We start from the raw sequence: 17,604 nt of genomic DNA, 5'->3' as shown, positions 1-17,604 counted from the left end.
TCAACCCTGGAAATATTCTTAAACACTCCGCTTGGTACATTATTGGATTATTCTCTTTGCTGTTAATTCTCTTTTGTATTGTAACTATAGGATGGCGAGTCTTCCAATCAAGAATCCGGGGACTCCAGAGAGTGAACCGCCGCCTCATTGTTAAGAATAGAAAGGGGGAATATGTGGGGAGCCATTCTGACACGTGATTGGGTGACTCCCGTTAAGGGCCTGAGGCACTCTGGCTGTGTCGGAGTTATCCCGACCCTTTCCTGATGAGAGAGCCCATCCGTGTGGGGGTGTGCATAACCACTGACCCTGGAGACCCAATCACTGACCCTGACCTTGGAGTGCAGCCCCCCCTCAACCTTCATTGGATGGAATTCTCCCCTGAATCTCTTGTCCCCCCAAATAAAAGGCTACTCCCCGGCGTGTTCGCTCTCTCTCTCTCCTGCTAGCCCAGAGTAATCCTCGCTGCCCTGCTGGGCGGCTGGAGGCAGGGAAACAGGGAGGCGAGCCGTCTCGGACCTAGCAATGTAAAATAAGGTACTGTCTGTGTGTTTTATTTTGATCTCTTCTAACTAACTTAATGCCAGAACCTCATTAATGAAACCACTGCGCAGGCCGCGTGGTACATAAACAAGAGATATGAATTTAATCACCATTGTAGAGAGAAAAAGATAAATGATAGCAACCAAATTTTCATGAAGTATAATTCTTTTTGTTGGTATATTTTCTTTCCTACTTATTTTTTTTTTGGTTGTAGATGGATGTAATACTTTTATTTTCTTTATGTTTATATGGTGCATGGTGCTGAGGATTGAACCCAGTGCCTCAGATGTGTCAGAGAAGTGCTCTACCACTGAGCCCCAACTCCGGACCCATCTTTCCTTTTCCTTTTAGAAAACCAATAACAATAACACAGGTATATATGATGACAAAAATATAGCAATATGCCCATTGGTGGAAACATATGAAGTGTGAATACTGGGAAGAGTAGATTTTAAAGAAAAATTTCCCAATGGAAGCAGAGAAAAAAAAATTGGGGGGAGTTCAAACCCCAATTGAGTCAAATGTATGAAAGATGATATATCATGAGCTCTGTAATGTTTTGAACAATCAATTTAAAAAAAGTTTTTTTTTATATTACCAAAGAGAAAATATGTCCTTTTGAAATAGAAGGAAAATAACACCAAAATATTAACAAACAATTTATTTTAAAAATATAATGGTGATTTTAACCTTTAAATGCAGCAAAATTTCAAACTATCATTTCAATTTTAATACAATATAAAGGGAGAGAAAATGGAAGAAATATAATATATAATACAACCTGTACCAATTTATGTTGGAAAATGATTGTATAAATTACATTTTTCACAAGTTACCAATAAAAATTTAATATAGTCCTGAATGGATCATTCTCTAATACCAAACAATGGAAGACAATAAGACAGTGCCTACAGGTTTCAGGACAGTACTAAGTATTATTCTTAGTTCTGTTCACTTTTATAAATTTAAAAAATCACACCTTCATATTCATTTAACTTCATAACATATTCTATCTACATGTTCTTTTTGATCAAAAATTCTCTATATTTTTCTCCTAAAGGCAGCTTCAAACCATCAAAAATGACAAATCACTATAAAATCTTAGGGACCCAGACAAAAGACAAATGAATGATGAATTTTTATCCATAATCAAAGCCACATCTTAAAGCACTGGTGAAAATAAAAGAGAACAATGATTCAGTCATTAAACTCTGATAAGAATGTCTTTTTGTCACTTTCTCACTATCCAAATCAGTAGACTTCTGTGAATCTTATGCTTCATTTATGCCCGAAAGCTGAGAAGAAAACTTGTATTACCTTCATATGAAATGATAAGTTGATATTTCATATGAAAGAAAATTGAGTAATTGTTAAGAGAAATTTTATTCCTGTAGGATTTTGACATTTTACAACAAAAGTTATAAAAATAGGTATGTATTTTTTTGATGTGATATTTAGTGACATTTTAGTTTTCTTTATCATCTCCTTTAAACATGAACCCCCAGAGAAAATCATATCATTTAGTGAAATGTAGTTCATAGAATATTCTCCAAAACTCTTCAAATCGAGAAATATAAATCAGGAAGCTAAATTGCAATAGTTTTAATTAACCTTTAGAGTTTCCCAGATCCTTTTATTTTTGACTAATTCAAAATACATTATATGCATACCCAGCCAGACTTTTTGCCACATTCTTTATAAAGTGCAAGGTCTTCTACTCTCAAAATTGTTATTCATGCAGTGTTTGATGAGTTAATTTTTACTCATTTTCATATTTGGGTCAAAACTGACTTAAGTTATCATTGATGACCAAAATTCAACTATACCCTGTAAAACTTCTTCAGTGAAACAAATATAAGAGCCTTTAATATCCACATTGATTATGTAAATAAATTAATCACTCATTTTATAATCATATATCTCATATATATATTTAGATATGCCATTCATAAATGTTCATTGAATTTTATAAAATTTTTGCATAGGACACTAAAGACTATGGTTTTATTGGATGAAATATTTATACACTAATAAAGAAACAAGGGAAATACTAAAATTAATTTAAGTTAAAAAAAGAGACATTCATTATATGAAGTTACAAATACATGCAGTACTCAAATATATAAACTGTAATGATTATCTGTATGCTAAAATATTCTTAATTGCTGTATGTAATTATCATTGGAAATAAAATAGCAAGTATTTTTTTTCTCATTCTTTCAAGAGTTATGGGTATAATATTTTATTTAAAGTTCCTTGAATATGTGTGTGTGTGTGTGTGTGTGTGTGTATCCAATCTTGTTTAATCAAGGTGTAGAGATCCACCTTAGTGATAATTTTATTTACAGAGATAAATAATATGTTATATGTTCACAAAAATTTTATTTTTTGTAAGATTGAAGAACATAGACACATTTTGTTACTTTCTCTTTGGAGGAAAGAATCCACCAATGCAAATGTTCTTCTGGGTGAGAAAGTTGGTCTGTATAACTCCAGGTACAGGAGTCTAAGAGCAGAGACTACGGAAAGTCCATCTATAAAGTTTGGGGTGCAAGAAGAGCAGAGGGGATGCCAGGGGAGAATGTCTTCTGTGTTAAGAAGAGAAATAGCTGTGGAAGCACTACTCAGATTAGAGCGGTCATTTAAAGTATAATAAAGTCAAAACAGGTTTCCTTCAGAGTGTAGGATGTTTCCTAAAACATCTAGAATTGCTTTCAAGTTAAATCTTTGGAGGCCAATTGGCCATTACTCCTTTGGAAGCTTTGGTACCTGGAATATCTTAGGGTCTCTTGCATTTTTTTCAAATTATCAAATTATTAAATTTATTACATAAAAAAACTTGAAAAAGAAGAAGAAGGAGAGGAAGAGGAAGAGAAAGAGAAGAATTACAAAGACAGTATCCCTCTAATCTCCTTAAAAATCAAGACAGAGATGCCTGCCATCATCTCCAAAGGTCAGTTATATCCTCTCCTGGCCTCACCTCTTTTTTTCCCCAGAACTAACTGTTTTCCTGACTGTTGGTGATAAACTCTTCTTCCCTGACACCCCCCCCCCCCAAAAAAGTACATGTTTTATGTTCCAGGGATTTCTGCTGGGAAAATAGGGAAACAAGACTCTGTCTCATCAGGTACCTTGGAAGATGAGCTTGAGAACCCTTGGTACCTGGGGCAGAGTCAGTGCTCAGCATGCATTTTCTGTGCCTTGTTCTGCACACATAGCACAAGGGAAGTCAGCTCTAACTTTAGACACAGATGTTCAAGAAGAAAAAGAGAAACAAAACAGAAGTGATGTGGAAAAAAATCAAAATATTTGTAACTTTTTTTCTAGTTCTTTGAAGAAAGATTTCTGCATTGTTTCCATATAAAACAATACTAAGTTTTATCATTTTTAAATTTTTTTCTGAATTCCATTTTCTATAAGCAAACTAAATGCATTTTTAAAATTTCCTCAAAGAATACACTAAATGCACCTTTTAAGGAAAGACAAAGCACATTGCCTACCCTAAGAGGCAGAGATATACTGCACTCTGATCAATTTATAGAGATTACAGAATGAATAGATTCTTAAAAAAAAAAAAAAACATGGGATTTGTTTTCATCAGTGAACTTGCTGTGTAATGTGCAAGGGAATTCAGTCACTGGGGCCCTGGAGGAGGTTAACAACAGAGATTCCTAAATCATTGGCAAAGTCAACTGGCTTTTCATACTATTTATTGTCCATATCCTAGTTTAACTGCAGCAGGCCTGCAAACAAATGTCAGTTATCTCTAAAATGATTCATTCTCTCATTTTTTTTTTCTATAAATAACTCTTGGCCTTTGCAAAGTGAAGTGTAAATCCCAGAAACTGAAATAAAATCATCTGGACAGTAGGAAAATTGTCAATTTCAAAGAGGAAAGAGAAAACTGTGAAAGGAAGAATATAGGAATGAATTCATAATTATTGAAGCAATGGAACATGTGTGGTGAGTTTTTTCTCCCCTTGCTTTATCCTGTCTGTGTGGATATTTATTTTGACTCCATGTTGTTAAATTCAGATTGAATGTCAGTTAAATCAAGTCCAGACATCCTGTCTGAATTTGATAAACTAACTTGTTTTGAGATTAAGTGGATGATAAATTCAAAGAGTTTTGTTGAGGGGTACACAGGTAGACATAAGAGGGATGCTTACTAGAGTGGCAAATTTCAAATACAAAAAAATCATTAGAACTCTTGGTAGGCAGAAAAGTATGATTAAGGAAAAAGTGATTGACAAGTGAGATATTTGCAACAGACACTACCATGGTCAGTATCTCTACTCCACAAAGAATTAACCAGAGATCCATGCAGATCACTATAAAAAACAAATGGAAATGTCTCAAAACTTGGGAATGTGTTTAACTTATCTCTGTTACTTTGTTGCCTGTCCTCATTACATGCAATGATTGTTATGATACTAATTACATTATTGAATGATTTATCTATGTATTGTCTTAAATCTTTGAATTTGTATCTTTACTCATTCAACAATCATTTAATGGTTGGTGTTTTAATGAATGTTAGCCTCTATTTGACAAGACCTAGAAACAAAAAGATTGAGTAAAATAATTTTTTGAGCCTGCATGATGGACTAGATGACTCTTTTCATGTTTTTAACAACTGGAAGTTAATTGTTCCCAAGTAGCTGAAGTAGATGTTCTCGTTTGTACTGTACACATCAGTAATGCTATGATGTAAAAAAAAATAATAATACATGACCAAAATCACAGAGATTCAAGAGAGTTGGCTAAAATGCAAAAGTAAGTCTGTTCAAGGATACTCAGAATTCTAGGCAGTAGGTAAGACAGTTTCTCTGCCTGGAGGGACTTAAGATCTTGTAAATTAAGCATCTGTTTTATTTTAGTTTAAATTATAAACACAGAAACGCTTGAGTCACTGTAACCTTTGTTTAAATAACAATACAATTAATTGTTTTTTGATTACATGGAATTTTTACAAGATAAGTCCTAATTGCACAAAATTTTACTCACATTGCCAGGTGAAGTGTATTTGTTTTTTACATTACTTATTTAACATTATTACACAATACACTATTTTATAAAATGGGTCTACAAGTATTCTTAGAGGCATTGTGAAGATTTAAAAATTAATGCCTATGAAGAGTTTAGAAGAATGTTAGCCCATGGGAATGCTCAAATCATAAGATAAGAATTAGTAGACCAATACATGGGTAGTGTAGTTAAATAGCTTACTGAGACCATGCATTTGCCCATAGCAAAACTACAGTGTAAACCCAAGTAGTTTCACTTCACTCTTTATATTTTATAGATTGTGTGGGAGACTGGAAACAGGAGACTCAGTGCTCTTTAACCAGGTACATGATACAGCTCACCCTTTTCAAATGGCTTCTATCTGTAGGAGAGAGGAACAGTGTTGTTTTGTAGTTTTTGTATATTGATGGTATTTTTCTATTCTTGGAGAGATTGGCTTAGTTTTTCATCCCATTTTGACATTTATATATCAATATTAGAATGGCTTAAATAGTCAAAAGCTTTGGATTTGTACACCAGAATAAAATAATTCTGAAAACAGCAAGGATTTTCATATTAAATTTCACATTACTTTGGCTCTTCACCTGTTAGGTATAAACTCAAGTTCTGGACTCATAAAATTCCACTTTCCAGTTCTGATTTGTTTAATGATCCCTTGGAAGTCTGCATATACATTATCAGAAGTGCCTTCATTATTTTTTTTTAATATTTCTAAAGTGATATTACTTCTGGATATTGATCAAACAGAGCTAAACATAATGCTATGTTTGTGGCTGTAGTGTTTTGTTTTCTTCTTTACAAAGTTCTTCATCTATTTTTTAAATTTGAAACATAACACTATATGGAGAGATGTTATGTGTCATATTTTGGAGTGTGGAAGGAAAAACAAAAATATGAACTCACATTTAAAATTGTCAGCTGAGCTGACTCAGGTATAGAAACCTGCCACCTTCTTATACTCCAGACTTAAGAAGGTAAGTCAGTGGTATCATACACATAGTGACCAGTGTGAGGAAGAAAACGAAATGAAAATGGAGAGCTGCAAAGAAGCACAGTAAAGCCTTACCCTTGGCCTGGAGAACCAAGACAACTGGAGGGTTAAACATGTGGTTAGCAAGGGTGTTTGTTTAGAAACCCTTCTCTTGATAGGCAGAGGATTTGACTGGCAAATCTCAAAGCTTCCTTCCTGCTTCTATAATATGAATCTTGAATTTCCTTGAAGTTAAATTTATTGGATTGTGCTATTGACAACTTTTAAGAGTACTGATATGGTAACACAGACATTTAAATAAATTCAGACATTAAAAATCTCTGGTTTAGGAGTAAAATCATGGCATTTGCAGGTAAATGGATGGAGTTGGAGAATATAATAGTAAGTGAAATTAGTCAATCCCCAAGAACCAAATTGTGAATGTTTTCTCTCATATATGGAGGCTGATTCACTGTTGGGTTGGGAGGGGGAGCATGGGAAAATTAGACAAACTCTAGGTAGAGCAAATGGGAGGGAGGGGAAGGTGGGGAGAAGGAGGTAAAAAATATGGTGGAATGAAATGGACATCATTACCCTAAGTACATGTATGACTACACGAATGGTGTGAATATACTTTGTATACAACCAGAGATATGAAAAACTGTGCTCTGTATGTGTAATATGAATTGTAATGCATTCTGCTGTCCTATATAACAAATTAGAATAAAAAAATTTTTAAAAATCTCTGGTTTAGAAACGTTAGGCATTTATTGATTTACTAGAGATTTCTTAACCATTTCATGACTATGCCCAATCTGTTTTCTCATTTTATAAGTGAGAAAAATTTAATGCAGAGTAATACAGTGCTTTGTACCTCAAATCATGCTTTAGGATATTAAATAACAATCTATAGGTAACAACTACCTGTTGTCACATAAACCTTTTCCCATAAACTTCCAAAACTCTGCTCTCTGAAATACACAGTGTCAGGATTCATCACGAGGTTTGACAGGAGGCATAAGGTACTTGAAATAGAAAGCAGAAATTCAGATTTTTCTTTCAAGAACTGAGAAAACATTTGATTTTCAGAAAACCGTGTCCTGTGACAAGAGCAAAACCATCCAGGTGAAACTGCCTTTTGTTCCTCTGCTTTAATTTTAATTACTGTGTGATTATGTGGATAAATATGTCACTGACATGCCTACAAAGATAAGCATAATTATGTAAAAATATGAACATTTATTATCAAAATCATACATACAGAAAAGGAAAAATAGAAACACTTGGAATAGTTGTATAAGCCTCTTACTAAAATAGAGTATTCATCTTTCATAAATCCATATGTATATTTATCTGTATGTTTATATATCTGTATTATATGCACATATGTATTAATAGAAATGATATTAGTTTTTAATTTTGTTTTACATTTCACTATAAAGTGATTTAATTCTTCTTTATGAATAAATAAAACTCCATTGTGTACATATACCACATTGTCTTTTTCCTATTTGTCTGTTGTTGAGCACCTAGGCTGGTTCCATAACTTGGTCTTTGTGAACTGTGCTGGACTAAACATTAGTATCCATGCATCACTTTAGAATGATAATTTTTATTTCTGTTGGATACATACCAAACAGTGAGACATCTGGGTCATAGGATGTTTCCATTTCTAGTCTTTTAAGCAGTCTCCATAGTGCTTGTAAAATTGAGTGTACTAATTTGCAGTCCCAACAAAAATGGAGAAGTGTACAGTCCTCCCAAAATCCTCACTTTCAATTTTTATTATTCGTATTTTTGATGATTGCCATTCTGACTGGGGTGAGATGAAATCTCAGTGTAATTTTGATTTACCTGTATTTCCCTATTTACTAACAATGTTAAACATTTTTTTCATATATTTCTTGGCCATTTGTATTTCCTCTTTTGTGAAATGTCTGTGTAGTTCCTTTGCTCATTTGTCACTTGGTTTATTTATTGATTGATTAAGGTTTTGGTTCTTCATGTATCTGGATATTGATCCGAGGTGGGAAGAGTATCTGGCAAATTTTTTTTCCCAATCTGTAGGCGCTCTCTCTATGCTCATCATTGCTTTCATTTCTGTGCAGAGGCATTTTAATTTGATGACATACAGCTTACTAATTCTTGATTTTATTTCTTAGGCTTCATTTTGTTAATTAAGTCAGTTCCTATGACAATATGTTGAAATGTTGACTCTAATTTTCTTCTTGTAGTTACAGTGCTCCTGATTTAATTTCTAGGTTTTTGATCTACTTTGAGTTAATTTCTATGCAGGGTGAGAGAGATAGAATTCCATTCTTCTAAATATGAATAACCAGTTTTCCTACATGATTTGTTAAAAATTGTATGTTTTCTCCAACATGTGCTTTGGATCATTTTAAGCGGCTTTTAAATGTTTTTCATATACAGCACTTTTATTTCTTCTTTTTATACATAATGACCATAGAGTATATTTTGACATATTCTACAATGTAGAGTGTGACTGATTCTAATTAGAATTCCATTCTTGTGGTTGTATGTGATGTATGTCATGTATTCAAATGTAAATAAGGGAAAGTTATGCCCAATTTAGTCTACTGTCTTTCCTATTCCTGTTTCTCCTCCCTGTCCTTCATTCCTCTTTGCCTAATCCTCTGAATGTCCATCCATCCTTCCCCCTGTGACTTTTTAACTTTTAGATTGAATGTGTTTATTTCACCCTTTCAAGATTGAACATAATGTTCTTGAAAGGTTGACTTTTTAACTCATCCTGAGAATAATCCAAAAAAGAAAAAACAAGATAACATACTTTAATTAAAAATAATTATTTTAATTTTCTGAAATTTTGGAATCTTCTTTCTGAAGTTCTGATAGTTTCTTTCTGATAGTTTCCTGATGTTACTGTTATCATCAAAACTGTTTTTGAAATTTCTGAGATTAACCTATGAATTATGTCTTTTCAGGTAGCTGTTATTTATTTTTACTGAACTGGACAATGGCCAATAGGAATAATGTCACTGTATTTATTCTCCTGGGACTTTCTCAAAATAGGAATACTGAGGTTCTGTGCTTTGTATTATTTTTATTTTGCTACATTGCTATTTGGATAGGAAATGTGCTCATAATGATTTCTATCGCATGCACTCAGCTCATCAACCAACCCATGTATTTTTTCCTTTATTACCTCTCACTCTCTGATCTTTGCTACACGTCCACAGTGACACCCAAACTAATGACTGACTTACTGGCTCAACAGAAGATCATTTCCTATAATAACTGCATGATACAGCTCTTCATCATCCACTTCCTTGGAGGCATGGAGATCTTCATCCTCACAGGGATGGCCTATGACCGCTATGTGGCCATCTGCAAGCCCCTGCACTATGCTGCCATCATGAGCAGGCAGAGGTGCCACACAATCATCCTGGTGTGCTTTGCTGGGGGATTTGCACACTCTGCCAGTCAGTTTCTTCTCACTATCTTTTTACCGTTCTGTGGCCCCAATGAGATAGATCACTACTTTTGCGATGTGTATCCTTTGTTAAAATTGGCTTGTACTGATACAAACAGAATTGGTCTGTTGGTAATTATTAATTCAGGACTGATTGCTTTGGTAATTTTTGTGATTTTGATAGTGTCCTATATCCTGATACTATACACCATCAGGGTTTACCCTGCAGAAAGCCGTTCCAAAGCTCTTTCAACTTGCAGTTCTCACATGACAGTTGTGATTCCGTTCTTTGTGCCTGTCCTCTTCATTTATATCAGACCAAATGTAACTTTTCCCGTAGACAAAATGTTTGCTCTGTTCTACACCATCATTGCTCCTATGTTCAATCCTCTGATCTACACGCTGAGAAACTTGGAGATGAAGAATGCCATAAGGAAAATGTGGTGTCATCCAGTGTTTGTGGAAGGGAAGCTACTTCTATGAAAGACATTTTAGAATTTCACTTTAGAGCTCAACCAAAATCTGAGAAACAGAATGTACTAAAATCACAATTACATGTAAATAGAACGAAAAAGTACTAGTATGAAATGGCACAGTAGAGTGATCACAGTTAACAATTTTTACTATAGATTTTTAAATAGATAGAAGAGACGATTTGGTAATAAATGTTCAAGGTATTGGATATGCTAAGTCCCCAATCATCATATATTGCATGTATGTGTGAAATTATCACACTGCACTATACCCTTATATATACTCTCTCTCTCCATGTATACACACACACACACACACACACACACATATATATACACCAATTTTTTAAAGTTTATATACAGTACATGCAATAATTGAGTCAAAATTAAGTCTTTCCAGCATTTTCTCCAACCTTTCCTTGTTGGGCAATATAATATTTTTTAATGTTGCTTTTCCTCTACTTCCACATACTTGCCTTAAGTCTTCTTTATGTGACTTTTTATTTTGAGTACTTAATTTCCTCCTCTCCTATTGGTTTATAAACTAAGTCTACATAGATAGAAATGTCCTCATCAGAAAAGTAGAGCATGTGGTGGGGGAAGAGAACATGGATCAACTAGGAAGCACTACAGACAGAATGGAAACTGGTACAACCAACAACTAAATACTCTGGAACACTGCATGAAGGAACATAGCTGCACATGATAAATTACACATATATGCTGATTAATAGGAGACTGACAGAAAGATTAGATATCATATAACTGCATTTATATAAAGTAAAAAATGGGTAAAACTGATCTATGCTAACATAAATCAAGATAGTGGTTACTTCTGGAACCTGGAGGAAGGTAACCTCTGGGTGACTGCTGATATGCCCTGTCGTGATCTGCATGACAAGTACAGGGAAATGTTCCATTCTTCAAAACTCAGAGTGTGATTTATGCTTGTGCAATAAAATGAATAAAGTAACAGATCATCTAAAGAAAAATTTAAAGCATTAAGTGGCTACATTGGAAAATCAAAGCTATAAATATCAAATTAAATTCAGCATACAAACGCAGAAGATGATTTACAGATTGTACAGAACCGAGGAACAAATGAATGATGAACATGTGGAAGAGAAACATCTAATGTTACTTTTCAATTTAAAATATGAACAAACTAGCAGTTTCTTATTTGTGTATAATTTCTTGTTGGCCATTTTGAAATTCAGAAAAAAAAAACTGTCTGAAAATCATTATATTCGTGTTGGTGGGAATAAATTATTGAAATAAACCAATGCTACTTACAAAATGTATGCATCTCTCTGTATGTGAATATTCACGTATTTTGTTGTAGAAAATTCACATGTGTGATTATGAAGGGCTACTCTAACTTTTTCTAGAAAATTATGCAAAGTATACTCTATATAACCCTAAACATTATAAAATGTGAAAAATTCTGTATTCTTGGGCTCTTCAGAAACAATGTGTATCATGAAAGAAATTAATGAATTTATGTTTGAAAAAAACAAGTAGAATTAATGAAAATATTCAGATTAATACAAAATTAAGGAGAGTTACAAATACACAAAGTGTGGTGTTAAGGATTTAAGGTGGACATTAAAGATGTACAGGAATATGAAATAAGAAATCACACTGAAAATAGATCAATGAAATTATAAATAAAATATAAATTAAAATCTATATGAAAAATATGAACCAATAATTGAAAGAAAACAAGAATGGCTCTGTCCATTTAGAATAAAATTAATCAGTTCCTTATTTTAAAACACTCTGATCAGAAACTTTTAAAGGAAAACTTTACTAAGCATTCTGGGAAATGACTATACTAATTCCACAAAATTGTATTCACAAAATAAAGGTGGAAATTCAATTCATTTAATAAAAATAGTATAATCTTATCATCAAAAGCAAATAAGAGTTTGAAATTCAATCTTATACATGAATATTGAAGTAAATTTTAAATACTTTATTAGAAAAAATATTCTATCAATGTATGAAGTCATCTTATCATAACTGATATTTGTTTACAAAGAATGCAATCTATTGTTTATGTTAGTATGTTCCCATATATAAAAGGAGAGAATCTATGTAATTATCTCTCAGATATTTTAAAAATCTATATAAATTCTTGGCAGATGAAATTGTTATGTCTGGTATAGGCTATATAAAAATGAAGAAACAATATAACTTTTAATGTTGAGAGATGAAAAATATTCAACTTAATAAAAGCAAGCCAAAGGCTTCTGTTATCATTTCTATTTAATTTAATATTGTACTATAGGTCCCAGTCAGTATATAATGATAAAAGCTTCAAGAATTAAAATATGTGTGTGCTATAAATAAAACTATCATTCAAAATTTACATGAATGTCTACAATCAATTATAATTATCAAAATTCCAGTTTCTCCCCAGGTAAATATAGAGATTTCACAGGAAATAAGAATGGAAAAAGGTATAGAATAATGAAGCTCAAAGAGGTAAACTGGGAATGAAAGGTTTACCTATGTCCAGAAATAGAATAGATGATAGGCTGATGAGAGACTGCACTAGTTACAAAGGAAGAGAGAAAAGTGTGAGGAGAAAACACGTGTTTAACAATGAAGCAAGATACAGCTCAAAGCCCATAAATTGTACAATGAAGATTTCTAAGGAGAGGAACTTCATATTTACCAGTGTTCAATCCTTAAAAATGTATAGGCCTCAGCTCTTGGAAAATATGTAGTTGCAAAAAAAAAAAAAAAAAAAAAAGTTGTGCTTGCCAAAACAAAGAGAGAAATTTAAAATTTATGGATAAAAGTTATGATCATCTGAGTAGAGAAATATTGACATACATATGATTATGATCAGAATTTTTGTAAAAAATATATTTTTATATTAATGGATTCTTCCTGATGTATTCTCTTGAAGAAGTCACACCATTCTTAAATCTGTTTTATATTTTATCAAATATTTTAGTACTGTTTCAAATTGAACTTAAATAGAAAGTAAAAAAAAATCTCTAATTTTAAGAAACATTTATTTTGAGTGTTTTAAACTTCTCTTTTATAATAAAGGCAGTTAGATTCACTGTAAGAGTGAAGGGAATATAAGTCTTAATTATTGTACTTATTGTCAAACCAGTTACACAAGAACAGTCTCCATGCTTTTAGGTAGAAATATGGAGTTACTTCAGAGGCAGGTGGAACTTCTGAGACTCACATATAAGCCTTGGAGAAGAATGGTGAGTCAAGAAAACAACTGAAATAGTACAGGAGATTATGCCTGTTTGAAATTCCCCTCAATACTGGGGTGTGCATGAGATGTACGGTATTATTCTGCCCTTTCCTTGGTGAGTTTCAGCATTGGCCTCTGATAGTATATGTATCCTCCATAGCTAAATGGGTGCATCTAACCTGTTACTTGCTAGCTGTATAACCTTGGCAAATTTTAACCATATAAAGTTTCATCTGAATACTGATCCAGAACCCTGTACAAATAAGCTGTGACTTTCTTTTAATGATATATCTATATTGAAATTAACATCCAAAATAAAAGATGAATTAGTTATGAAAGGCTGACATAATCTCTTGTACTATTAACAATAGTAATTAATATTAGTTTATTAGTTTGGGGGTATAAACTTAACATACAATTTGGTTCATGTTCTGAATTATTTTATTGCACCTTGGGGAAAATGACAATATGCTTCATGGTTTTAGCACATATGATTCCCCATGAAATATGAAGGGCAATAAATTCAACAACTAAGATAGAATGGATAAATTCCTTGAATGTTATAATTTCCTAACACTCAATAAAATTAAACATACCTACTTTTTAATATCCTTTTATGTCTTAAAGAACATGAATTTTTTGTTTCTCATCTTCACAAATGAAATCCACTCTTTCCCCTCCAATTAGCTTCTCTAACAAATTCTACCAAAACTTAAAAGAAAAATAGTATAAATTATACAAAAAGTGGACAGCAATACATAAGATATCACATCTGAATAAATTCTGCAAGTTCAGCATTTCTGTGGTACTTATGCTTCACAGTAGCTCTTTCATATTTGTATTTCTGTACATTGTCATATCATCTGTACTTGAAAACAGTTTTATCTAATCTGTTCAATTATGGATGGCTTTTTATTGTAATTAATAGTAGTAGTAGTAAAGGGTGCTTATATTGAGATTTAAACATACCTTAATATCAGTTCAATAAAAAAATTATTATTTTATAAACAATTATCAGAAAATGACCTTTAAAACTTTAATATATAGTAACATTATAATTATGTGAAATACTTAGAAATTAACATAACTGCAAGCATAAGAAAGTTACATAGACTATAGGACTTCATGACAAAAATTAGAGATTTTTAACAAGTATGGGGAAATTCCACATGGATCAATGAGATGGTGGCTACACATTAAGACATCTGCTCTATTCCTCTTTATAGTAATCTCAAAGCATTCCCTATGTAAAATGAGTAGACACTTTTTAATTTTAGAAGACAATTCTAAAATTAAATTGAAATGCTAAATATGGATTATTTCACACAACTTCATAGAGTGAAATTTAAGAACTTACACTCCGTGATTTAGAAATATAATATAAAACTACAAGAATCAAGTAGTGTGGTATTTTCATAAATTCAGGTGAGTAGACCAATGAACAGATTAGAAATTCCAAACACAGATTGGTACATCTGTGTTCAACTAATTCTCAACAAAGGTCTGTACACACTTCAGGTGACAAAAGAGAGTCTGTTTAACCAATATTAATGGGGCAACTGAGAGTCCATATGCAGCAAATAAATCCTTGAGCTATATGGACAGCCTTGTATAAATAGTAATACATAAGGACTCAGCTACGTATGTAGCATACAAATATCTGTACATTGAGTGCTGATTTATTCTGATATTTTCATTATGTTCTCAATTTTACACCATTTCTACCATCACATGTGTAAGGGTTACAAAATAGTAAGCAAACTCCTACCTGCATTTTAACAAGAGTTTGGCTTTTCCTCTCTCTTCCATTTTCCAACTATTTATTTCATCAAAGTTAGTTCTATTGACAACCTGCTGGTAGTCCTGACCTCACTGGCCATGATTTTTTTTTCATTCATCTACACTAGTTATGAAAATTTCCCTTGATAATTACCCATATTTGGATTGTAAATGCCTTTTTTCTCTTTGTCCTGCATCTCAAACTTTTGTGAAAAGCTTATTTAATTTTATTCTATGCTGTATTATTTTCCTCATTCTTTCAATAGCTAGTTGACCTCAGAGCAAGTGATATTTCCTGATCTGCACTGTCTGACTGGAACATTTTGGTGCCTCCAGGGAATTAGGATTAAAAAAAAAAAAGAAAAAAAAAGACTTTATAGCAAGATAATTCTCAGAGGCACCAGGGACTTCATGTTAGACAGTTTCACATGTTGAAGACCTTTTTAGAAATGCCTTTGAGGATTTAGAGTTTTCAAAGATGTATTAATACTTGTCATGTAGGTTTATGTTATGCTCTTCTGAACCAAATTTTCTTCAAGAAAACTAAAGAAATAAATTACTCCAAGGACTTAAAAGATCACTTTCTTTGGACGTAATGTTTCAAATACTTCGTTTTTTGATTGAGGATTTACTTCTTGCACACTTAATTAATGATTAAGTAAGTTCCATTACCTTATACAATATAAAACTCCTAAAATATGTCAAGATTCCAAAATAATTTTAGAAACTTGACATGTGTGTTTGAAATGCTGGTTGGTAAATCTGGGAGTTTTATTTCAAATTTACATACAAAGAAGAGTTAAACTGAGTATCTCAGGTTGGAGTTCTTTGAAAGTGAAAACTGATGTGACTGTTCTTTAGACCTGGTTTTATATGAATTATCTATACAAATGAATTTGGAGATACATTACTTTATTCATTTCATTAAATTTCATTCTTAAGACTATAATTTTTATTATTGAATAAGAATTTGATTAATGCAAAATGCTCTTACAAATTTTATTTTTAATATTACATAATTCACAATCAGAATTCCAGTTGTGAATAAGGAGTCACATCAATTTAATGAAATCTTAAAACTGCAAATGAACTTCATAAGTCTCATTCTGATGCTTATATACCTTCTTCCATATTCTTATCAAAGACTGTTGGAACATCTCTAGTGATGAGTGATTTCCTTATTTTTAAGACACTTGTCTTCCTGAAATGGACTACATTCATCTGATTCTGCTAAGGTAAGTTATTATACAGCATTCAACATTGTGATAACACTGAAAGAAAATTGGAACTCATGATAGAAACTCTAATGAGTATGAAAGATGATATATCATGAGCTCTGTAATGTTTTGAACAATCAATAAAAAAAAGAAACTCTAATGAAATGTTCCTTATGTTCTGAGAGCACATTCAAAAGGGATTGCAGTGATTTTATGCAATACTACCAAAGGTATAAAGTAAGCACTTGATTGTATTTTGATAGTATATGAAAAATCTCAAGCTAGTGGTGTACAATGTTAACCAAACTCTCAGAGTAATTTTAATACTTTTAATTAATGAAATGCAAAAATGGTATTAAATCTGATTGCCTTCACTGAATTTATTTGAGGATATTTTCTTTATTGTTCTGATGGCTTTCTCTCCCCTCCTGAACCGGGGATGGAACCCAAGGTTTTGAACATGCTAGGCAAGCACTTTACCACTGACCTACATCCCTAGTTCATTTTTTTGTTTCTTAATTGAATCCAATTATTCATTTGTACATTAAAATTTTAATAACTGATCACTTGAAAAATACAAAAAATAAAAGGAAATTAATATTGTGGTTGCGAACTTACATGACATTAAAGTTTTTATTTCTTGAATTCCTCAACATATTTCTGAATTAGGTAATAATTTCATAATTTTATAATTGTCAAATATGAGGCTTCATGATTCATGTCAGCTATTATCTTAGGGTTCACAAATTATATGAAAAAAGAGAAGTTAGCTCTACTTTCCCAGTTCCTTACAAAAATTTGTTAATGTATAGAAAAGAAAGACCTTTAATAAATTTATTAAGAGTGCAGTTTGAAGAGTGTCTATGTTTATACTGGTTGATTCATTATTCATAGATAAAATATTGTCAAGAGTACTCACATTT

The 17,604-nt window shown here is 32.2% G+C and overlaps 2 protein-coding genes across 2 annotated transcripts in view; one reads left to right on the top strand and one right to left on the bottom strand.

Annotated features, from left to right (window-relative positions):
- LOC308638592 (olfactory receptor 4C11-like) overlaps positions 1 to 17,604 on the bottom strand; it is a gene marked incomplete at both ends in the record, with an annotated part of 413,029 nt that overhangs the window by 45,412 nt on the left and 350,013 nt on the right. The window lies entirely within an intron of this gene.
- LOC308634949 (olfactory receptor 4P4-like) lies at positions 9,534 to 10,472 on the top strand (the record flags this gene model as incomplete). The annotated part of the gene is made up of 1 exon (XM_081269161.1): positions 9,534 to 10,472. The coding sequence occupies one exon, from the start codon at positions 9,534 to 9,536 to the stop codon at positions 10,470 to 10,472; it is 939 nt and encodes a 312-aa protein (XP_081125287.1).

This window comes from Spermophilus citellus (assembly GCF_964194105.1).
Source record: "Spermophilus citellus genome assembly, chromosome: 2".
Lineage (NCBI taxonomy): Eukaryota > Metazoa > Chordata > Mammalia > Rodentia > Sciuridae > Spermophilus > Spermophilus citellus.
The sequence above is the reverse complement of the archived record's forward strand: the minus strand, read 5'-3'. Positions and strand labels throughout refer to the sequence as shown.